Source organism: Chelon labrosus (genome assembly GCF_963514085.1).
Source record: "Chelon labrosus genome assembly, chromosome: 1".
In the NCBI taxonomy this organism is placed as follows: Eukaryota; Metazoa; Chordata; class Actinopteri; order Mugiliformes; family Mugilidae; genus Chelon; species Chelon labrosus.
In genome coordinates this window covers 3,679,327-3,704,850 of record NC_140337.1, presented here as the reverse complement: position 1 = coordinate 3,704,850, position 25,524 = coordinate 3,679,327, and the positions used below count along the sequence as shown (strand labels likewise).

Below are 25,524 nucleotides of genomic sequence, written 5' to 3'. Positions count from 1 at the left end.
ATCTCTAAGACTGAGTCCAACCACCCTGCAAACTCATTTTGTTCGCTTGCATCTGGGATGTCATTCTTTCGGTCACTACCCAAAGTTCATGACCATAGGTGAGGGTTGGAACGTAGATCGTTTGGTAAATCAAAGGTTTTCTCTTAGCCCAGCTCCCTCTTCAATGTGACGGTCCGATACAGTATTAATGGTAAAAGGGAACCATCAGAGTCTGACAGTAGCCTTACATTACTTAATGATATTTTAATGACAACGCATTTGTCACAATAACCTGGGTATTAACAACTGGCAGCACTATAAATGAGGTATGTCTCAGTCATCCAAGTCATTCTAAATCTAAAAAATAAGCTGAAACAAGGGAAACTGGACTTGCAGGGTTCCTATTAAAAAAACCCCAACAGTCTTTTAGAACTGGAGAAGCTACTTGGAGGAAACATCTTCAGGAAACCCACAAGTCCAGTTGCCCTTGTTTTAGCTTGTTTTTTGTATATGAAGCAAACACTCAAGCAACATCTACGCCAATGCCTCTTTGTACTCTTTGCAGTCTCTTGGAGCCCACTTGATGCGGCTATATTCAATAATTATATGGCATCATTGGGCAAAACTCCAAAATAATATCTCAGCATAATGTTAGTGAGGAGGTTTGTGAGGAAACTAGACCTGCACCTCCTCTTGGCTCCGTATTCAGGATTTAGAAACTCTAGCCCTTGAAGGGAGAATTTGGCCCTTCATATTGGCAGTTCCACAAATGGAGATGTACGTACACACATCCCTTCAGACGGTGGAAAGGGCATAAAATCCTGCAGGACGAGTTTCTAGTCCAGCATCAGCATCTGCCTACACCGACAGGGAGCTACATGTCTCAAAGGTTTTTCAAAGAGAAAGTCTGACAAGATATGCGAGGAGATATCTGTCAATATCTGAGAATAGTTTCAGAGATTGAATTCCAGCCTTCTTCTGGACATATTTTATTTTCCTGTTACATCTTTATTAGTAATGGTTTGTTAGGTTGTGTGGCGGTGTTGAATGGTGCTAATGGTTCAGGCTTCTGCTGATCGTAGCTCCAGGTTGCATCAGTGGCCAGCTCAGTTTCACGTTTATGTAGCTAGCTATAACACTGAGCAACAGAGTGTCATCTCAAACAGCTTTATAAGCCCAGACGCTTGCAAAGAAAACCGAGTAATTCTCATACAACAGCACTGGCGTCATAATCCCAGATGCTTTGATCCAGCTTTAAAAGACTGTGAAAGAAAGGGGGAAACACTGCACTTCTCTCAAATTCTCATTTTGTCCCTGAACTTCTGTCTTTTCATGTACTGAGCTTTCTCTGGACTCTTAAAATCCCAGGGTGCAACTTCTAAAATTCACATTTCTTTCGCCAACAGCACTAGTGTCATGTTTCCAGCGTGACCTGAAGTCCCTGAGGTGTTTCGAATGCGCTGCAGGTCAGAACTACAATCGGAGTCAGTTTAAAAACACATGCAGAGCCGATAGTGGAGAAAAGTGCCCTGTAATGGCTGCTACTCTTTCCCCAAAGGAAGACTACTAATGTGCTAATGCACTGAGGATGACCCCTAAATACTGATTCATCCGTCTCTTTCACTCAAAGTCGAGAACCCACTCGCACACTTAAGTGTATGTGTGTCCTTAGGATGAGACAGGAAAATCAATACCCGCTGAGCAGACACTCACTCGTCCCCCGTTATGTGTCTCTTCCTCTTATCATCCTTCTTCTCTATTTCGCTTCCCAGGTTTCATCCACCCATCTTTATTATCCATTCTCTTCTCATCTACTTTTCTCTCCTTTTTTCCCCTTGCCGTTTTAAAAGGCATTCATGGCACGTACTTGGCAGAGGAAATGACGTCACTGTGTTTGTCCGAGTCTAGGATCTTGGCGAGGTGGGAGGCCACGGAGTCTGCATACTGAGTGATGTGGACCTGAGAAAAGGGAGGGAGAGACTTTGGAGTTATAAGAAGAACAGGGCAGAGGCTTGGTTTTCAGACCGTTTCGTTAACAAAAACCAGAGAAACATACACATACATGTAGTAAAACCCTCGTCAAGCTGAGTTCGCTACGCCTGGTCTGTGCTATGAAACTGGGCCATTGAAACTTTTCAGGAGGAAATGGTCATCAGGTTCCTTCTGCTAACCAGAAGTTAGGCTGATATTAGTGGAAAAAATGTATGTAAGCTAAGAGGAACTGAAAATAAAATGTATTTTTATTGTTTATGAGGGAGTGTGGAAGCCTTTGAAAATCTCTGAATGTCTGTTACATAGGAAAATATTATCATCTAAAAATTTGGACCTTCTTCCTAAAGGAAATACATACCCCCGGAACAAATTCGCCTTCAATGGTTTTACAACACCCTCTTCAGAGACCATTATGACCACCTATCCTAGCTTCTACGATCTATTCATGTTCCAGTTTACAGGCAAAAACCCAGCCCAATTAAAATCTTTCTTCACGGAGTTCCAGAAAGCCAAGATTGTGCAACATAATAAGTGAACCAATCCGAGGTGAGAGCTGGTCTACGCAGGTGAAGGATCATGGTGATTTCAACATGTTTAGCAACCCAATCGGTGGCCAAGAGGCAGTGCTCAGCTTGAACTGAAAAAACAGCGCTGCCCTTCATCGATGTCTTCACCACTCCCCGCGGTTTCGGTCTGATTGCTTTGGCCTCCACCTGCCAGGCTCAATTGATTCTCAGTGGACGCTTTCCAAAATAATTTCTTGGAGCTTGCAAAAGCTCGCTGGCTTTTGTGGATACAATCTGTCGAAAGGAGGACGGGCTCTTGGACGCCCTGCAACGCGCTTTACCTGCAGAGGGGAATCGAGGCTGTCGTCTTCCTTCACTATCGGGGTGTGTTTATTGGTGGTGGGCACCTCGTATGTCATCACGCTCCATCTAAAAGACACACACAGCGAGCGCCTGGTTAAGAAGTTTATTAGCAGCTTATCTCCCTGGGAAATGAGAAACAGAAGCATTCATTTCCTCTTCTATTCAACATTATTCAATAACCTGGAGTTAAGGACAAACAAGTGTAAACGGGAATGTCATTTAAACCTAATAACATCATTTTATCAAACATTTAATTCATTTTTTTAAAAAGACTTCACTTAAATAAAAAATATCCCCGAATTCTGCTAAAAAAAACCTGGAGGAAGTTGATATTATTCATTATTTTCTAGAGTTACTTGAATATCATTGGCCCTTTTCAGACCTGAGTGATCTGATCACAAACGGGCAGCTTAAAGTACCGGCGTGGACACAGCCAATTCAAATTGGATGAGCATTCGGAGGTGAACTATGACCCATTTGACGACATTTTCAGAAGGTGTGGCCACACAACGTGTTCTGGCCACATCGAGGGATCTTCCACTGACATTCTACTCTACTTCATAAGCTATGTTCACACTTCAAGCGACAGCATTTACAAGCGAAAGTGTCCAAGACAGCATGGGATGTCGTCATCCATTTAAAAATAAACTGGTGATTCAACTGCACGTGAAAAGATGAAGCTTTCATTTGAAGAGCATCACGCAGTTCCAAGAATTGGGTCTCAGCTTGTAGTTTCATACTGACGGCTTCCATTAAAAATCTGATTTTTTTCGCCAGTAGTGTAAAAGCAGCAAGAGTCAGCAGCTGAGGGGAAAACACAGAGCAGCTATTATGACTGATGGCCTGCTGTGGTTTATCGTGTTGACTATGCCGTGGCGCACGCACAAAAAAAAAAAAAAAACGTCGTTCATGGTTCTGAAACAACAGATAGCGATTCATTGTTTTGACACAGCTGCTCTTTGCACACTGCTCTACTACGCCCCTAATGATATTTATTGTAGTCACAACACATGTATTTAAAACCGACCACTTATGATCGGATCACTCAGGGTGTACACTGGTACAAAGTCTGAACAGGGACATTTACTTGAATGACAAAAACATTCTCATCCTTCACTGCAAAACATTTTAAATTTAGCTTTGTTTGTCTTCTTTCAAGTCTCAGCGCTTAATAGGAAAATGATTTATTGCCATGGCATTTTTGGCATGCTGATAATAAACACTGTTATCACCTGCCTACATCCATCATCCATATATAGACGGAGCCGCTGCAGAGTGAGGAGGATGATGGAGATCACGATAGGGAGCGGCTGATGTTACACATGCAGTCAAGTATGTACAGTCAGTTTCACATTCCAGCAAACGTCGGATTTTTACGAGGCTACGGCAAAACCTGTAGAAAGACTACGCCGTGCACTGCATAAAACCCAGGAAGCTGTAAAAGGCTCGACTGAGTCTGCATACCTACATGTCACATTCCACTGATGTCCACTGTATGTATGAATGTAGATGTGGATGTAGAAATATTTTAACAGGTGAGGATGAAAACGTATGCGTACTTGAATGAAATCGTGGGCAGACATGGAGTGAAGCCTCAGTTTTTCTGCACTTCTGAAGACAAAATATGCCAAAAACATTGTTGATAAAGGTGAAAAGAGGTGTCTTCAACATTGTCAATCTCAGCACTGGTTGATTTTAGGTTTGTCCAAACAAAGACATTTTGGAAACAGCGACCATTAGCAGCCAATTATCAACTAAAGCTGCTTCATTTTGTGCTTTGAACTTACTTCTAACATTATGAGTCTTTTCCAGATGAATAAACAGAAATGAAAAGCCTGTAGTACCTTTATCCAATTACCCATATTGCTTTTACTGTTTCTAACTCCTGTCTGCTGTCCTTTAATAAAAACGAAACAGATCTAGTTGTCATTTATTCATTCCTTTGGGATTTCCTGTAACTCACTTAATGTAGACTAGTGTTTACCGGTAAAAGCATTTCAGTCCTCAGTTCACAGGAACATGACAGGAAACTAAACCCCCAAAGGAAACACAGACAGGGGTTTGACACCTCTTGTTAAGCAGAGTTTATACCTCTGCGGGACATAGACGCCGTAACCTATGTACGTAGCCATCGCCGGTGCAAGCCATTTATACTGGTGCACACGTCAGTCTGGCTCACTCTGTAAAGACACCACCCACATGCTAGTAGTGTCTTTTTTGCCAGTCGGGTTCATCTTTGTTTCTACTTCCTGCTTCACTTTCAACAATGGCGACTGAAACTTTTGCCGAAGACAAGTCATACAAATGTTTGTATCTCCGAACATCCTCAGTTATCCTTTCCTCAATCTGTTCTGGATCTTTATTAATCCAAAACAATCAATTCGTAAATTTCGGAGATGGAGAAGCAGCCGGAAATACTAAAGCAGAAACGTGGGGAGGTGCGCGTCCGTTACGGCGCTAAGGTGTGTGCAGCCTCTGCGTCGGCGTCTGCGTTGTTGCCGTAGCCTCTGCGTCAACTTAACGTGGAAGTCTAAACCGCCTTCCCCTCTGGTCTTACCGGTCCAGCATTTTGGTGGTGGCTCTCTCGAGCTTCTCGAGGATCTGCAGCAGCTGAGCGTCGTCGTCGCAGAGGCCTCCCCAGCCCAGAACACGAGCCAGGTCGTTACCTGTGCCCAGAGGCAGAACGCCGAGCTGACACTGTAGAGACACAGTAAAATTAGGGTTAGGGTTCACCAACATTAGATCTTTATCCTTTTTTTGTCCATTACATGGAATTTGTTCTCTGCATTTAACCCATCTAAGCGAGCACACTGGGGGCAGTGGGCAGCTGTGCAAAGTGCAGTTTTTATTTTTTTTAGACGCTTGCTCAGTGCACCTCGCGGCCCTAAAGCTGCTTCTTTAACCACTAGGGCACGGCTCCATGATTACCATGATTATACTCGCTGCAAAATTTCACACAAGAGTACTAAAGGTCAGAGGCTTCAGCGCTTCAAGTCACAAATATGCAAAGTTGCTTACCGGAACCTACACCAGTATCTGACCTAACACTGTTGATGACTTCATCCCGCACTTGGGGGCGTATACTCATTCTCTGTCCAATGAAACGCTACCTGGAATTTTCACGTCCCTACTTCTCTCCTTCGCCAGCAGCCCTGTATGGGTGGAGCCTGGGCAGGCCACTGAGAGCTGACCAATCAGAACAGACTGAGTTTTTTGGACCTCCATTGCTCTGCATTTAGATGAAATACTTAAACATGCATAAATCTACCAGCACTTTGCTGAGCACTACACAGGGACTTCAATCTATTTAGTTTGATGTGACAAACTGAATCAGACTGGTCAGACATGGCATTTATTTATCTGAATTAAATTAGAATAAAAATGTTCCATGACATTCATTAATGTAGTAGACTCATTCCACTCATTCCTCAACCCTCAACATATTAGTCAGATATTAAATATTTAGCAGCTTGGTGATTTCCATTTATGACACAAGAGTCTGTAAACCCTAGATGAAACAGGTTTTATCTTAAATTCTGCTAGATTCTCCACAGTTGCTTTGCACATCAGGATTATATCACCATTCCCTCCTCCCTCCTCCTCCACCTCGTCGCTCTCACCTGTTTATGGAGGTTGAGTTTATCCAGCTCTGAAAGCACCCAGCCCACGCTGCCATCTCCTCCGCACACCAGTATACGAAACGTCACGAACTTCTGGAAGAGGCGCAGGCTGGGAGGATAAGAGCGAGTGGGACGGGATGGGAGGATGAGGACAGAAAGAGGAGGACACAAAGCACAAAATGTCACAGGCAGGTAGCAGAATTACAGTACACTGCATTAAATGGGTCATGGTGAACTCGAAAAACACCCACGAGCAAAGCTATCATTTAATTAACTACTTTACTTATTTCCATCAACTGTGAACAAAATAAACCTCTTCCCGGGTTATTTGTAATATGCCAAACTGCTACAATAGTTCAGAAAAAAATCTCCAAGTACCCAAGCTCCGGCCCTCCGTTCATCATGTCAAAAACTTGAGCTGGGTTGAGGAGCTGCTTGAACTTGCGGAGGAACTTGACGCCCTGGTTGTCGCCGCTTTTGGAGTTGACCAGGACCAAGAGAGGGCTGGAGCACGACGCCGAGGTGGCCTTCCAGAAGCCTGAGAGGAAGGTTTGTGAATAAACAAACCGAAAAGGCTTAGAATGAATTTACAGCTAACAGATTCAGGTTCAAACATAGCAGTTCAGGTTCAGAAGGTTGTATGTGATGGATGCCGGAAGCTAGGTTACAAGAAATCGTGAGGAAATAAGAAAAATGTTGCCCAAGTTTTGTTGAAAATATTATGCCTTTCTTCAGTTTCTGCAAGAAGGCATGCTAAAAATTTTAAATATATATTTAAATTCATGTCTATGTTATGATCATAATGAATCAAGAGGATTAACCAAGTATCAGTGTCAACAGAAAAAAGCCAAGGTCACCGTTTCACAACATCTGCATTCAAAGTGCCTTTAGCTTTTAACCTGCTGTTAATGCAACGCTAAAGGCTGTTACATACTCCGCAAGAAGTCTGACGTCATTTTGTTCTCGCAGCCTTCGTTTGGGAGTTTTTGCAACTTGTTCTCGACACATCAACCGGGCAGAACTTTTTTTTCGTGGGGTGTCTGGCAACTATTCTGTTACTGGTCAGAAATTGGAGTATGTGTGGTCAATGTGGAAAAGCGGAAATGCTAGCGGCCACTCTGTGAGCCCCCGGATGCTAATATTCGTAGTATGACCACTACTGGTCATCGGCATACTGTGTGTGAGTGCTTGCTGAATGAATGGCGCGATCCAACGGACACAGTCGTCAAAATGACTGGACAACTTCCGAAAATAATAAGAAAAGTGCGTCTCGTCATTCATCTCCCGCATCCCCCACAATGCTTAGCGCGTGTGACGTATGCTGCAGTGGGAGGGGCCTATGAGGAGTGATGATTACTGTTTCTCGTGAAGAATAAAATTACCTGGCCACAACAAACCCTTTTCTTGTTCTCGCAGCCCTAGGAGCGAGAACAAATTCCTCGCTTCTCACGGAGTATGCAACAAGCTTAAAAAGTGAAGATCCGTGTGTGTGTGTTCGTATACATTCATGTCTGCGTGTGGGTGTAAGAGGTGTCTCACCATCTGAGTCGATGCTGTTAAGTGCAGTGGGAGGGATGATCGACACTCGACACTGACCCAAGGGACACACCTTCCCCATTTGTTCTTTACAGCTGTTATGGACCTGTAAATGTGCACGCACACACACACATACGCACGTACATACAGAGTCAGTGGTCTCCATAGTAATTCTATATTTCAGTAGAAGCAAAAAGGTCATTACATCCCTCTGAAACCCACCAAATGCCAGTTCTGTAACCTTTACAAATGCCACTGTGATTTATTTGTGCGTGTGTGTGGACTGGATGTACGACTTTGCATTATACGTGTACATTCGTACTAAACACTGAGAAACAATGCAGTCTTTGCTAAGTGGAACAGGGGCAAAGAGTAAAGTGTGTATTTCAGTTTGTGCATTATGAAAATGAACACCACTGGATTTTTTCTCCAGATTACTTAATTCCATCATTGAATGAGATCTCAGATTTCTTTTTTCTTTTTTAAAACAGTAAAAACCAAACACTGTAAACTCTGTCCTATGTACTCATTAAGTATCAGGTTTTGGCTTGTCGTTTGGTGTAAACTGAGGGAAACACCAATAAGAATCCTCAGTGTAAGGTATGTAAAGTGTAAGGTATAAACAGCACATCAATTTGACATCGTAGCTATGGCGGCAGCCCCGTAGCCTGACATGCACCTCCCCAGAAATTTAGACCACAAGAGCTGTGACTGGTCCGATTGGTAGTAACAAATTTCTGCCTTAGTATTTCCGGCTGCTTCTCAATCTCAGCAATTTTCAAATTGATTGTTTTGGATCAATACAAATGGAACAAATTGAGAGAACGTTAACTGACTGAGTTACTATTAAAGCTTTAGTAACCGATTTTCTGGCCAGTGGTGGCAGCATAACGAGCTGATAACATAACATCTGTCATAGTACCATGAAGTTTTTAGGACAACCGTGTCAATGTATTGAGAAATCTAGCTGACACGGACTAAAATTAAGTTTCTGTCCATCTGATGGATGTAGATTTGGTGCTCACATTCCTTTTAGCTCTGGTTTTGGTCTCCACCATGTCCTGAAGCCAAAAATATCTGTAATATGTCTTTAACTTCTAAATCCTTCTCAATTAAATTCACCACATGGCTGCTATGTCAATATCTCCTTTTAGTGTCAGAAACTTAAAACTACAAAGCTGCTGCTTGTGAAACTAAAACAACGAGCTGAAAAATGCTAAAAGGCTCCATAGAGCCTAGAAGACCTGTAGAGTTGGGTGATAATTTGCTTCTATTCTAATGCTGTGCACAGTGTTGTTCATCTTGTTAAACTGCACAACGTGTCCTTCTCTCACAGCTCTACTAACCCAACCTCTGAAAGATGTAATGAATATTGTCAATATCTTTGCACAGGAAAATTATTCTCGTCTTGCTCGGGGCGATGAGCGCGTCGGGTCAGTTCGAGCAACCCTGGAGCTGACAGGAATTCATCAGCGCTCGTTTCAGCTCTCATTTTAAGCCCTCCTCCTATTCCTCCTCCCCCCCGGGGATCTCTGCTGCCATCCTATTACTCTGACGACTCGAGTAAACTTTTCAGACCTTGAGTCTTCGTAAGAGAGGGAGCCGAGAGCATTGAAAAGTTTGGGCGTGTATTTGATCTTTACTGTGCATAAATCAGCACATCCCTGAGGCTGACAGACAAGTAAAGTGAGAACTTATTCTTTATAATGTATTCATTTTGTGTGTGTGTCAACTTATGATTCATACAGCTTTGGATAAAAGACAGGTGCTGTATTTATGGGAAACACTTTTGGTCTGTGGACCAAGGAGGAAGTTCAGACCCAAATTTATTAAATTTATTTTATGCAAACTCCTGGGAGCCAAAATGCAGACAGACGTTTTTCATCCCGCCAAAAAAAAAAAGAATAATTTTGACAGCGTAATCAAACTTGACTCCATCAACATGGATGGATCTGATGATGATGACATGATTCCCAGTTCATGCGAGAGCCTAAATAACTCTCAGCTAGAGGGGATGTCCTGAACAAAGACTAACCATAATCTGACACAATAGGTTTTGACAGAACAGAGGCTAAAATCAATGCCACTCACGATGGCCTTGCACCACAGGCAGCGCCAGTCCTGTAGCCGTCGCACACTGCCGCAGTTCTTGTCACACACCACGCATTTGGCACTGACCGGCAGGTTGCCTTCCAGCCACTGGTGAGGCATCGACACCTGGAAAAATATGGGGGAAAACAGCAAGGGACCTGAGACATGACTTATTATTTGCTATATAATACACTGAGTTAAGTGATATCCAATAATTTCCTGTTCTAACTGCAGTAAACTGACTGACAATGGGTCAAGAAGAGACGACATCTAGGTAGAGTTGGGCTTATACAGTACATATTATGGCTTCATCTCTCACCCCTTCTTCATCCTCAATGATGTCGTTTCCTATGGAGGCCAGTGTGGTCCATTTACAGTTGTTGGTGGAGCGAACAGCACAGCGCTTATGAGCCTTGAACTTACAAACTGCAGACGACAGATGAATAAATATCATGTTAGGCAACGGTTCAAATGGCACAAACAAGCATATATAAAGGTTGTCGACATCGCACACGGTTTAAATTGCATAATGTTACAAGGAAGATGTGTTTGTATTAGATGTAGAAGTACGTGTTGTACTCTGTGTAATATTGATGTTAACTGGGGTTAGGGAACATGTTTTATTATGTGTAAACAACATAACTCTAGTGGTTCCACTCTACCCAGTAAAGGCTTATTTACTACTTCATTTGTATTGAATCTGGTTCAATGATGTTTTCTATAAAGATGAAGAAGAAGTTGGACCAATTATTCACAGTTTATTTATATGTCTGTGCTGGGAAGGAAAACATGATGAAATACTTTGCTTAAGTAGCTGGGACTCATGAAAATTGACTCATATATCAACTTCAACAAACGTCTCTCTGAGTATATTTGTGCATTCTAATGCTATTCTAATGTTTACTTTTATGGGACTTCACTGCGCTACGTGGAAAGCCTGAGGCAGGGAGAGGATCAGCAAAGATTCTCAGATACATGGGGTGGGATTGAGCAGAGGTGGAAACAGAAGAAACAACCATAGACTTCAAATAAAGATGGATGGCAGAACAGCTCCTCAAAAGTGAAGCCAAAGCAAGTAGCGCTCCCCCTGGTGTCTGGCTGCAGTATAGGTCATAAGCTCCACCCCCTCCATGATAGCGGATGAGACTTGGGCCAAACTAAAACACTAAGGTCCGTGGCTGTGTCTGAAATCACTCCCTAACCACTATATAGTGCACTATATAGTGACCACGCCATTTTGTAGTGGTGTCCGAATGTTTAGTGTCCACTATATAGTGCACTGCATGTATCCCACAATTCACCGCGAAATGTAGTGAACATCCGATGGTCACTAACCGGAGCAAGATGTCCCATCATGCATTGCCAGAAGTTCTCTTGGCGCGGAAAGTAAATTAAATATGGCAGACGGACGGGAGACTGTGTACAAATGTAAGATCTTTCAAAACAAGGCAATTTAAATGGCTTCCTACATTCATTGAAAAAAAAAAAGTGTAAAACGAACAGCATATAATTAAACATTCCAGTAGATTACACTGTAACTTTCTGTTACTAAAGAGCCAAGAGAATAAAATATGAAAATATGCTTAAATAGAAAACAAAATACGAAAATAAAAAGTACAGGACAGGAATCAAAAGACTCTAATTTAATAAAAATGCAGTAGTAAATGGACAAGTATTATGTGAGAAGACATTAATGTGGTACGTTTTAATTGTGCGACAGCGATGACGAAAGAGAAGTGTCCGAAAGTGTCCGAAATTTTTTTCTGTTGAGCTCACTATATAGTCCACTACATTTATTTCCCTATTTAGGGAGTAGGGAGTAGGGAATGAGTGAGTGAGTGATTTCGGACACAGCCCGTGTCAATGTTTTTTTTCTTTTTTTCAATGATGATTTCTGTCATTTTAAGCAGTTAATATAATGCTGATGCACGTTCAAGTTTCATTTTAGCTAGTTATGTGACACGATAGAACCAAGATGTGACCTTGTGATGACTACCAGTTGCCATGCCAACTGCTCTGTGAAGCGGTCCGTAGAACCATTAGAGTGGGAAAAAAACTAAATAAATATGTACAGTGTATAATCCAACATTTCTTTTAACTGGTGGAGGTACAGCAGAGCGCAGTATTAAAAGTACCGTCAGTTTGGCCAATGCAAGGACGTGGGGATGCATTGTCCATATTTATTTACAGTCTATGTAATCAACAATGAAAGGCATGCTGAAGCGGCTTAAATAAGGCAGCCTGAATGGATGCCTCAGCTGAGCTATCAGCTGTTAAGGGCTGGTTTATAGATCAACTATCAGCTTATATGGTGTCTGTGGCAAGCTTGAAGAGCTCCAATGACAAGGTGAAATGTCTACCAATCATATGTGCTTGCTTCACTTTAAATGGATGACGACACCAACAACGTCAATGACCTCTTGGGAAACACTTCAACGCTGACTCGCCGACAATGCAGCTTGCCATACTTGATAGAAGAATGGAAATGACTTCACACATGTGCCTCCAAGTGCATCAGAACTGTAATATGCTCTGCCTCACCTACCAGTAAGAAGCTATCAACCAACTTTTTTTTTTTTTTTTTTTTTTACAAAGGAGCCTCATCGTACACGTATAAAAACGGTCACATTTAAAAAAGGTTATTTCTCTTAGGTTAAAAATATTATTATCAGCCCTCAGGAATTCATGCTTCAGTGTTCCAATGAATGTGCCTGCAAATGTGCGACTCTAAGAACACAAATGTAGCACCCGGGGCGAGCATGTGTGTGTGTGTCTACGTACCTTCACAGGACAGACCGTGGGAGGTGACGCCTGGCAGCGCCTCTCTGCAGACGTTGCAGAAGGTCGGTCGGGCGTGCGAGCAGGCGTACCAGTTATGCATCCCAGAGAAATGCTCCATGTTGAACTGACTGGCCTGTCGAGGGAGAAATATGGAAGAACATGACATCCTGAGTATTACATCAAAATGACGGGGAGGCCTGGGAGGGGAAAATTCAGGCAAATGCAGGACGGGGCAATCATTTTTTACATTTCATGCTGAGCTCAACAACCAGAGGAAGCATGAGGATAAGAAAACAACATTAAGTGTACGTATTAAACTCCATGGCCTTAGGGCAATGATACTGATGCTACTAGTGGTATAAGACTGTGCAGTAAAACACACAATTTGACATTTTCATAAGGTGCAAGGGGAGCTGCAGCTTAAGTCTGAAGATTCACTAGCACATGAGCAGGGAATACTATGCATGAGACGACAACATTAACTAAAATCCTAAATGCACTATTGTAAAAGACGAGGGCCGCTGAACACCTAAAACCCACGAGAATAAAAGCTCAGCCTGCATAGCTTCAGCTCTGCTTACAGTCTTCAGCTTTTTATAGCCTATTAAAGCAGAGGTTCTGATTTTATGAGTCACATCAATCTGTTGGCAAAGAGCTGAAATAAGAAGCATATAAGAGAATAAAGAGACAGGGATGTAGGAGAGAGTGTTTTCCTCCAGAATATGAAGAAAAAGTCGGATGGATCGTTTCAGAAAAGAACAGATGGAGGAAGAACCGAGGTGTGACGGCAGCTCCCATCAAAATAAATTACACACTCATGACTAGCTTTTATCAAATGATTGTGAATTTGGCCCAGCTTAATCAGACGTCAGCCAACAGAAGAAACGGCGCCGCTAAAGCAACGACAGAGAAGGGAGGCGCTAACCTCGTAGGTTTCCCATTTTTGGACGGATTTGAGAGCGCTGATCCAGTCCTCCATTTCCTTCCTGTTCTCGGCGCATAACATTAATTTGCGAAATGGAGTAATCACCTGAAAGAGAGGGAATAAAAACTGTGAGATTAGCCGTTTCTTTAAGACAACAGAAGCTTAAGCTAGGCCACAAAATATCAGACCTGCGGCAAAATCTTTGTATGTTATTTGTTTTATTCAACATTGTATTACATTATTGGGACAATGCTATCTGTACTATGCTAGCAGCTCTGTGAGGTTTTAGTTCTTTAAGCTAAATGGTAACACACAGCTTTTCACCACAATGGTTGCTATGTAAGCATGTTATGCTAGTTAGCACTTTCCAGAGAAAACCACTGAGGCTAATGGGAGTTTGGAAAAGTTTGGACAAATTAAAATTTAGATCTGATGATGCCACTACACAAAAAGTCACCAAAGTTATTACATTTAATTTTTTAGGAGAGCTCCATCTGGACTAAGAGGCAACCACATGCATCAACTGAAAAATTAAGTTCAAGTGCCAACAACTGCAGTTCCTCAAATGGCCACTTGAGTCTGGTTTTAAAGCGAGTCAATCCCAATAAAGCTCAAGGTTAAAATGTCTGACTTCACAGTACCAATAAACATGTTTACAGCAAACAAAACAAATAAAAAATGGTATTGTCTCGCCAGCTAATTTCACCATACATGACAACTTTACGCTGGTTGGAATTAGCTGGGAGTTAGGATGAGTCAAGCTCTGCCAAGACGGTGACAGTTGAGACGCCACACTGAGCTTCAAAACTGCTCTTCAAGAACGTCTGATCAGTTACTGCCCGTCGCAGACCCATGCTGCTAGTTTAATTTGCAACTTGGAGGTGAAACCCTAACCCTTTGCCTTTCAAAACGAAGGCAAAACCCTGAAACCCTTCGATAAACATTTAATTTATTCTGGAAGCCTGTCTTTAGCTTACTGTGAAGCTGTTGTTGATGTTCTTGGTGCTGGTCTCAGCCACGCTGGCATCTGAAAGGTCCACTTCATCAAAAATAAGTGACTGGTGGGGGGAAAAAAACACAAACATCAGCATTTATATTCAGTTGGACACTACTTAACAACAAACTAAGCTTAAAGATGCAAAAGAGAAAAACTTTACCTTGCAGTCTTTGGCATAGTAGAGAGTCCTCCCTCTGAGTTTGAAGTACCTCCTCTTCCATCTCTGGAAGGAGCTGGTCTGCTTTAACAGGATTCCCTCCTTCACGCTTTTCTATAGTGAGACAGGAGGAAAAAAGAGAGGGCCGAATAGAAAGGAAATGGAGGAGGAGAGGGAGAGAGGAAGAGAAATTAGTGTTAGTGCATCCAGATCCTTTGAATGACTTAACGAGACAGCTATGCTCCTCTGAGAAGGCAGATCGATTTGGATAAAGACGATAAGATAGCTTGCTTTGTGACGATAGCAAGCACAAAACCATAAAGCTAAAACATTATAACAGCGTTTTTGTGCATTTTCACACACCTTTAATGGATTCTATTAGATTACTGCTACTAATTTAAGGTTTGAGAGAGTCATGGAACCTCTGGAAATATGCAGCGTTATCGTGAGACAATGGAGCAACAATGATGAGGCGATGAAGCAGGTAGGAGGTGCAGCCATGCGTGGCTGTATGGAAATCATTTACATGGCCAGCATGCACGATGTAATTTGAATACTTGAATTTGCTTAGCCCAAAGTCACTGTTGATTCTATTGTGGTGGCTGCTATTGTCCTTTATCCTCCGCCTCTGCTTAGTGTGCACTCATTCCCTGAGAGGACAGAATGCACCATGGGTAATCAATTTGAGATAGGACATCGGGGGTCGCCATGGAGATCCTCATTTCTCGTGATAGATGCCGGTACAGCCACACACACACACACACACACACATTCACAGGTACAATCTTGTTACTCATCAGGTCATACCCACACGTGTATCGCCTAATGTAGCAACATTCCTGCGCGAATCACCATGGCAACTTTCATTAGATCTGCCTTTGTGACAAGTTTCCAATAGAACGGTAACCATGTGTCTCTGCATGTGTTACCTGCAGAAACCAATGTCCACTACATGGGAGGTTTTCATACAGTATGGAAGTGTTGTATAGCACCAATCAATATATCATTAAATCTGTTAAACATCTTAGAACATGACTTACATCAACTTCACGCAAGATCTGTAGGGACAAAAGGTAACATCTAAAATGGTAATGTGCCAGCCACAAATTATTAGATATCACTGAAAATGACTAATCACGCTGGTCTTTTATGAAAACCTCCAGGACAAATACCTGTGCTGCAATCAGAGGAATGTAATGTCAAATTATCAAATATCCCTACGTCATGCTTAACAAATATGCTTGCTCGACCGGTGCAGCAGGCACCAAGCCCTGTGGGTAAAGATAAACAAAATACGCATTCAAGATATTTTGCTGCAGTAAGGTTCACAGTGCGCTTAAAAGTTGGAGCTTGGTTTTTAAAGGTTTCTCAGAGCGCCTCCAAATATCGTTTTCTGTTGATCAATTGGTAATTTTCACACCCCTGCGTGCAGGCAAATGAAATTACGAGTAATCATTTTATCCGATTGATCCTTGGTGGCATTTTGGATTGTTTTACAGTAAGCTGAGCAGAACAATACAGAACAATAGGGCCAAATTCCAAAATCGTTACCACTAAAAGCGCTCAGCGTTAAAGATTAAAGAGGGTTGGGCTTTTATTGATGTGTAAAATTATTTTGCAAACACTGACTAGACTATAAAGAAAGTGAAAGACATCCACAAAGGATATTGTATTTGTTGTCTTTGAATCAGTAGAAGATTAAAAGACCAGCACTGACAAAAGACTTTATGGGGCTTTCCATAACATGCTATGTTGTTTTTCTAGTGTAAACAACTGACGCTCTCAAACCAAACAGGCTTGCCTGAGAGCTGTTGGCGCAGCAGTAACTTGGCAAGTTCTCCAGAACAGAGCATGATCCGGAAATCTGCCCTGAAGCGAAAATTCAAATCTGAGACAGGAGCTGCATTACAACTACCGATAACTTATAAGATGATGAATGAAGGAAAGTGTGAGAACATTTTATTGTGATAGAAAGAAATGGAAAGTGTATGTGGCAAAGCAAAAAAAGTATAAAAATCTTAATAATCTTGACAGATCATCAATCACCCAATCCACAAACCAAATCTTACTACCAAAAACACCACAATGATAAGCAAGATTGTCTTTCCATGTTTCAGTGGTACCTTCTCATTAGCACAATGCTACCCTAAAAGGTTGCAAAAATGCTTCAATTTTATGTTATTTTTTAAGGCCAAAATAAAGCTAGTTAAATAACTTATTTCATTGAATTACAACAGTTTTAAGTCTGTAACCCAGTACCAAAGAATGTAAAGTATCAAACCATTTGTTAATGTATTCATATTCCAGATAAAGAAATTAAAACTATTATTCAAGTCCAGGAAGTTGGCACAAATATCGAAACTGGCGCACATTTTCAAATGAAGTACTATCAAATTGCTAGCTATTAGTACACATGCCCACTTATGTGCCTACACTACCTATTGTCAAGATTATATGCTACATGTGTTTAAACTTAATAAAGTTTGGTGAGTTTTGTTACAAACACCACATACTTTATCTATCGATTGCAGTAGCTAGCTATTTTGGCTAATTGTAACTTGCATTTTAGCTTAAAGTAGCTAGTATGTCGCTAGCAGGACAGAGTGTACATGAACAAACAATGGAAAAAGAAAGAATTGCAGCAAACTCTAGGGAGATAATTCAAAAATAATCTGTGCTTAGGTGTTCTTTCTACGCAACGTTATGTTGTCTTCGTTGTTGGAATGCAGTTCCTTTGGTGGGTTGTAAGCTAACAGGGTTGTGTTGTTGATGTACTGGTTCTCACTCTCGCTAGTCTGGGGTCTTGCTTTGCTACAGTTTTTAAAGAAAAAAATAATATCTTCCCAGATTGCAGGTATTTTATTTTTTTTCTCCCTGCCCTTCTTTTGTCCTTGATTTCTTTTATTTTTTAACATCTAAATTTCTGTTAAATTTCCATGTCACTCATCTTATTTTTCCTCTTTCCTCTTCTGCCTGTCTGCCTTAGCAGTAATGGCCTTGGCTGTCTGAACAGGGGAGCAATGCAAGGCAGAGCCACTGAACCAGCGATAAATCTAATTCATCTCTCCATCACAATCTAATTTCTCCCTTGCAGCGTGAGTGTGTGTTTGTGTACATGTGCGGCGGTGAGATATCCCGCCTTGTGATGGCACATAGAGCTTCTTGTGCACTTGCAGTGCTTGTTTATTTGTTAGACGAAATGTGCTTTGACTCCCTGAGGGAGAGTCAATCTCATATTGTCACTCTGTTAGAGAAAGGGAGAAGAGGAATGGAACGGAAGCAGAAGGGACTGATGGTGGGAAAAATTATATATAGGCTCATGGTATGCATCATTAGCAAGAGGAGATGGGAAGTAGAAACAGAGCTGTGACTCAACAACACAAAAAGGTTAGACGCAGGATTTACAACAAACGGGGCCTCGGGAGAGTCGACATAAAAGAGAAGACAGCTAAAGAACTGGCAAACCCACGAGGAGGGAGAAGAAAGACTAAAACACACAAACAAGAAGGTGTAAAGGTCTCCTTTGACTGAACCACCTGACACGTCTGCGATAACAGCAAGGTGTAACGACCATATTCCACCAATCAAGCTTATCCGTGGTTGCCACAGCAACGGCAACGGGAGGTGTCCGTCAAGTAGCTAATCAGAGTGTTTTTGTTTGAAGAAAGCAGCTAATAACATAGCAACCATTGATATAGCCGAAGGACGCACTGGAAGTTAGACCCAATTCAGGATGTTGCAATCTAGGTGTGAAACTTTACAGAGGCTGGAGGCTGCATTTAAAATGAAGTTTCACCATGAAGACGCTGGTTACAATGCTCTAAGCCAGTAGCTAACATGAGGCTATGCTAGCTTACTTTCCTCAGCAAGGATGAAAATATCTTTGAGCAATTAGACAAATAGAAAACATAGGGGTAAGAGTTCAGAATTAGCACTTGAATAATGGCCTTTTAGCTATGAACAATTGATTAAAGCTGGTAAGTAATTTTAAAAGCATTTGGATCTGAAACAAATGCTACTGAACCTCAACCCCTCCACCAGATGTTCATATCAGTCAGTGGCTGCGATTGTATGCACGCCAGTGCAGTTGCAATCTGTAGTCTGTACATCTAACTTAAACTACTGACACCTCACAAGTGTTGCAAATGTTTTGTCCATTCCACTCATGTGCGATACAATAGACTAGAATACTAGGAACACAGTAGCACAAGAGAAACTGAAAGTACCTCTAACTGCAGCCTCCAAAATAACGATAAGGTTGAATCAACACATCTCTGAATGTGACCAAGGCAGAATACCAGGAAAAGCATTCCAAAGTTTTTGCCTTAAGTCAGATTTATGACTCAGAGCTACGCCTTAAGGTAAACCCAAACATGTTTCTGTATGTTGCAGTGACGCAGACCCCATAAGCTGTGACTGGTCTGAAATGCATTTTCTGCCTACTACACACCGTCGAGTCAGACTTGCAACTGGTTTGAGCTTGTAGGCAATAAAAATATATATTCCTCCAGTCTGGGAGCACAGTCAAATTTTAGCCATAGAAACAGGATTGCAGCGAGGACTGGTGATACAAACAAAACCAAATCCATTTCCTTGTGATAGCAACATTATGTCGCTCATGTGAGTGTGGCTAGAACGTGTGTGACCTTCTCATACACACCTACTTCGGGCAATTTCTGCACGAAATAACGTTTTCTTGGTCAGTTTTTCTGATTGATTAGGACCTTTTGACTGCAACGACGGTCTAAGGATAAAACGTGTCGCTTCTATGTTATCCAGATTGTGTAGCCCCTTCAGGCAAATTGCCGACTCGTGATGCCCATCTACATTAAATCGAGTTGTACCATTCGCAGAGGAATATCAGCACACGTGTATAGAACATATGACTGCCTGGACACAGCATTTACAGTATGCAAAGGTCACTCTGCACTGTAGCCACTTCCAGAGGATTGTCTCTGCAGCCGAGAGATGTTGTCAGACAGATCAGTGTATTCATTAGAGCAGTACTAATCAAATCACAACATACAGCCTCAGTAGACCGGGTGTGCACACACACACACACACACACACCCAAACACACACACACACACAGAATATCAGTGAAGAGGATTGGCCAACGAATACACATTAATACAGTTATCTGCAAAATACAGACAAACACAGACGTACAACTCTTAATTCCTTCCTTTTTGGTGGGTATTTTCCCCTTTGAGCTACAATTAACTATCCAACCAAGTATATATACACATACACACACACACACACACACACACACACACACACACACACACACACACACCCCCAAACAAATGTCTGTCTGCCTTCACCCTGCCAATTTGCGCTCAGCTCTCATGCGTGAAGGCTTGACCTTCAGTGTTCACACTTTCAAAACGCGATCAACAAATCACTAGTATCCGACTTATTTCCTGGACAGCAGTGAACCTGGGTGACCGGACAAGTGTGCGGTCAGGGTTGTTAGCCGAGAAAAACGAGAACTTCCTGCAGTTTAGTGCGGCCTGCTACAGTGAACAATAACTGATAAGGGAACATAGAGGAGGAAGACACACAACTGACTTATTCACTACTTTCAACTGAAAGACAACAAGTCTAAACAGGACAACACTTGGTTGCAGCTATTGTTGGGATTGATCACATCATTTTTTTTTGTATTTCTTAGTGAATAACTGTATTTAAAGGTGGACAATTATATGAATTTCACCCGTATATTGGCAGAAATACGGACATCTGCACTGACATCTTTTGTCTGTCTTTCAAGTTTCCAGCACTAAACAACTTCAACTTTAAGCCTCAAGACAACAGACTGCAAAGACCAAAACCAATAATCAGTTGATCCTCCTACTGTAGCAAGTATTATCCTTGTAACCAAAACCTGCTCTTATTCAGAGCTCCACTATTGTTGAGTAATGTTCAAAAACAAACTATTTCACTAAATAACTCAGGTCTTTTTGTTTAAAAATTAAAGTAGTTGTAAATCTTCTTCTTGAGAAGGAGCCAAGGTTCTTAAGGCTGAAGGTGAGATTTTAGGTTTGGTAGACAGTTTTGAGAACTGGTTTGGGTTTTCATGGGATTTTATCGACTAAAACCACAATATAGACCATGAACAGCCTCGTCTTTGAAGAGTTCAATGATGACAAAGGTGAAAAATGTTTGCAACCAACAACAAACGTGAGACCACCTGACGGATTTCACTGGTCTGAAACTGACGTTGAACTAACCTGAAATGACTAACACATAACAGAGATCTTTGTCCTTATAAATCATCTATAAATACCAACTACTATCTACCAGGTCACCGTTAAAAAAGGAAACAACTACAAACGTCCTCATTTTGACCTCCTGTTTCAGTCCTTCATGGGGTCATAAATAGGATCTTGGTACAACACACTGACCTCTATCACCAGCTGCCTCTCCTGTGAGATTTCAGAGTGGCTGCACTCCAGATTGTCTTCGTGGCTGAGCTGGCCATCGTCATCCTGCCCTCCTCGAAACAACAGGGGTACAATGCAGCACCCGCTGAGCTTACACAAGCCTGGCATTAGCGCTCACTGGTGACCTCACTTCCTTTCAGAATGTGCTAGCTGTGGACTAGCTGCTTCAAGACAGGTTTCAAGAGGTGGAAAAGAAGTGGATCTCTCAACTTTTGCGCCTTTCTTTGTGCTACATGGATCGTTTTGTCCCCATCCTCTCCTCCTATCTCTTTAAAAGGACTCCTTCATAGAAGTTTTCACCCTGCGCTGCTCTTTAACACACCCTGCCTCAGCTCCTTTCACACCAGCAGATACTCAAACAATGCAATCCTACTTCCTCCCTCTCAAACATCCCTTGTCAGGTAGCCACGCCCCCTCAGGTGTGCTGTTAGAGACGCCTCCTTCATAAAAGGCTTCTACAACTCTCTCTCTTTCTCTCCCCCCACAAACACCCACACACAAATCCTGGAGATAGGGCGGAGCATGCCAGTGCACTTTTCCCCTGCCTTGCATGACACACACTTCACAGGATTGGTGTGTTCATGTTAGAACAAGACTACTTCCTTGAGGCTATAAATAGAACTGGGAGAACCTGTCTGGCTGGCAATGAATACACACACACACACGCACACACGAACACACACACACAGAATGGGTAATGGCACTCCACTGTGTTCAATGGTGCCGGAAACATCACTGTGATCACACAAACTCATGTCCCGCCAGTTTGTATGAGCTGTCTGTGTGTATTAATGTTTTTCATGTTTTTTGAGAGTTAAAACCAAATGACGGCTTGATTTTAGGGTAGGTTACGATTAGGTTATGGTTAAGGTAAGGGGCTGGGGGGTGCATTATGTCAATGGAAAGTCTTTCAAAGACTGAAATACCAGTTTCTGTTTGTGTGTGTGTTCACAGCTGTGCTCTGCTGCCTACGCGCTGTCATCGGACTGCTTTCAGTGTCAGATCAGCGTCTCATCTGCCAAGGCAAATTACAGCGAGCGTGTGCATTTGAATGTGTGTGTGTATGTTTTGTGCCAGTCGGCATATCATTCCGTCTTTAATGAGGAGAAACATGCTGTTCCCTGCAGACTCACTCACTGACACTCTCTCTCGCTCCCTCCCCGTCTCTCTCCCCATCCTTTTGTCCCTCCTCCTCAAAAGTTTCCAAAAGTTGTCTTTATTCACCCACCCCCACCTTTCCCTTCTCTCCTTCCAAATCGCTGAAACGAGATCAAGCCACAATCAGGTCAGAGTGTTTCATTAGCGTCTTTAATAAGTCATGTTGCAGTCAATGATGTGGAATGACTCCAGCATCGGCGCGTTATCTGCGTCTGGTCCATTTGAGCTGCGTTATTTCCCCAGACAGAACACAGGGCGGATAGGAACACGCGGGCCGCCGCGAGTCCACGGCGCTTCATTAAAATCGTACCCGTCTCCATTAGCAGTGTTAACGTGGCAGCTCTCAGTTTACACGGTTGGTTTGCACATTAGCTCCAGACAGAACGGAATTTGTTAAGGTGATGACATGATACTTTAATTAGGTGCCACAGAGATTTCACTGTGGGAGTTTTTTTTGCAGAAAAATTAGCCACATTTTAAACTTAAAATATATTAACTGCATTCTTCATGTGCACTGATTAGCCATAACATTATGACCATCCACCTAATATTGTGTAGGTGGGCTGCCATGGACTCCACTAGACCTCTGAAGGTGTGCTGTGGTATCTGGGACCAAGACCTTAGCGGAAGATCTTTTACGTCTTGCAAGTGTTGGACTTGTTTGTCCAGCGCATCCAGCAGATGCTTGATTAGACTGAGATCTGGGAAATTTGGAGGACAAGTCAACACCTTGAACTCACTATGTTCCTCAAACCATTCCTGAACCACTGTAGCTTTGAGGCAGGGAGTGTTATCCTGCTGCCATCAGGGAATGACGATTCCATAAAAGGCGTACATGGTCTGCAACAGTGCTCAGCTAGGTAATATGGATCAAAGTAACATCCGCATGAATGGCAAGACCCAAGGTCTCCCAGCAGAACATTGCCCAAAGCATTACACTGTCTCCACCAGCTTGTCTTCTTCCCATAGGCTATCAATGGTGCCATGTCTTTCCCAGGTAAGTGAACGATAGGTACGGATCACTGCAGACCAGGAACACCCTACAAGATGCTCCAACCCAGTTTTTTGTCACTGCAATTTGGTCCTCGTGCTCAAATCCTTTCATTTGTTCAATTTTTTATCATATCCTATTTTACACTTAAATCACATGTCTGCTGGTGTGGCGGAGTCAGAGAGAGAGACAAGAATAGACTGGGCAAACTGATCAAGAGGTCCAGCTCCATCCTGGGCTGTCCTCTGGATTCAGTGGAGCAGGTGGGGGAAAGGAGGATGTTTTCTAAACTGTCCAACATCAGGAACAACCCCTCTCACCCCCTGCATGAGACTGTTGGGACTTTGGGAAGCTCTTTCAGGCAAAGACTGCTGCACCCACAGTGCAAGAAGGAGCAAAGGTCTTTTGTCCCCTAAGCAGTCAGACTCTTTAACATCAGCATTTCCTAGACCTTCTAGACATACAAGAGCACAGTATATTACAACCATTATCTCACATCTTTATAGTTGCAATGTTTGGTAATACAACTCCTATTGGAGTTTGTTGTTTTACTCATGATATTCATGAATGTCAATGTCAATAAATATATTTAACCTCCTTAACACCTCAACCCTCAATCTACACAAGTTGGTTGTTTCAACTTCTGACTAGCCACAGTAATTTTCACCTGATGCAGTATGTAAATATTTTTTTGTACATAACATATTTGTCTGCCGTATTCTATTTTTTTTTTTTGTATCTTTTTTGTATCTTGCACTGTTGTTTCCTGCCGCTGTAACACCCTACTTTCCCCAAGTGGATGAATAAAGTCCTATCTTATCTTATCTTATCTTATCTTGATAGAGACACTGTAAAATAGATCATTCTGTATTTACTACAATTGAACATATTTGCAACATCTGAAACTATAATTCAGTCTAAGTTACTTGTTATCAAATTATTGTAAAACCCAGATAAGAGACAAAAGTTTTACTACCTGCAGTCCATGTGGTCTGAGAGGCGAAGTCCAAGGTTAAAAGAAAAATAAACTGCAGTTGTAATGTGTATGCAACACCACTCATTCTGCTTGTTTAGTAGTAACTGAAGGAGGCTCCCATGGTCCTATCAGTCATATACAGTACAGTCATATAAATTATTATTTTTTTATTAGTTTCACGTTTTCATACAATGCACTATAACCGTCTATAACCGTCCTCAGCACATACTGTAGACACAAATGTACAATATAACCCTTAACAGTTTATTTTTTCTGTCAGTCTAAACTACGGGGGAAATAATTCTGTGTAGGTTTAGAGTCATTTTAATATTACGCTCATTTGTAGGCCATGCCCATTTACATAAAACCAGCGATAAAGCTGGACATGTCCCTGTTGGAGTCGCTACAATACCACATTATTTGGTAATACTAAGACAATAAAATATGCAACAAATGTGAAAATGAAACTACATCAGGAATTCTCTAAATCCCAGCTGTCTTTTATATAGCTTGCAGCTTTTCTACCTATTGGTACTCAAAGCGCTTTACAGTCACAGACACATCTACCTATTCGCTCACACAAGCACACACACATTCACACACCAGTGCACACCACATTCTGGGGATTGAACCTCTAACCCTCTGGTTGGTGGACAACCCGCTCTACCTACTGACCCACAGTCGCCCCCATAAGATCTGTCTGGACAACGCAAACTTGCACGTATTTCTTTTGACAAAACAAAAAAAACAGAAATTGGTGAAAGCGCTGCGCACAAGACAATGATTGGCGTGAATGTAACAAATCAAAAAGTTTGCAAATCAAGAGACTTGGAGCAACAGTGTGAATTTGATTGAATTAGAATTTGACAGTATTATTTTCTATTCATTAATGTGGTGTTGTTCAATAAACATTCCTAAAATACTCTGGAACATACACCAATCAGCCACAACATTATGACAGGTGAAGTAAATAACATTGACCACTGAACACTGAAACCTTTGG

General features: G+C 42.0%; 1 protein-coding gene across 2 annotated transcripts in view; it reads right to left on the bottom strand.

Moving 5' to 3' along the window:
- LOC311490334 (diacylglycerol kinase eta-like) overlaps window positions 1–25,524 on the bottom strand; it is an 83,958-nt gene that overhangs the window by 19,977 nt on the left and 38,457 nt on the right. For both annotated transcript variants that reach the window (XM_084547779.1, XM_084547778.1), the window contains exons 4-15: window positions 14,951–15,061; window positions 14,771–14,851; window positions 13,794–13,898; window positions 12,869–13,001; window positions 10,407–10,513; window positions 10,088–10,213; window positions 8,000–8,102; window positions 6,839–6,998; window positions 6,461–6,569; window positions 5,398–5,537; window positions 2,819–2,906; window positions 1,847–1,938 (exon numbers count right to left, since the gene is read on the bottom strand). In XM_084547779.1, coding sequence (XP_084403905.1) covers window positions 1,847–1,938; window positions 2,819–2,906; window positions 5,398–5,537; window positions 6,461–6,569; window positions 6,839–6,998; window positions 8,000–8,102; window positions 10,088–10,213; window positions 10,407–10,513; window positions 12,869–13,001; window positions 13,794–13,898; window positions 14,771–14,851; window positions 14,951–15,061 — 1,355 coding nt within the window. The remainder of the gene's footprint in view (window positions 1–1,846; window positions 1,939–2,818; window positions 2,907–5,397; window positions 5,538–6,460; window positions 6,570–6,838; window positions 6,999–7,999; window positions 8,103–10,087; window positions 10,214–10,406; window positions 10,514–12,868; window positions 13,002–13,793; window positions 13,899–14,770; window positions 14,852–14,950; window positions 15,062–25,524) is intronic.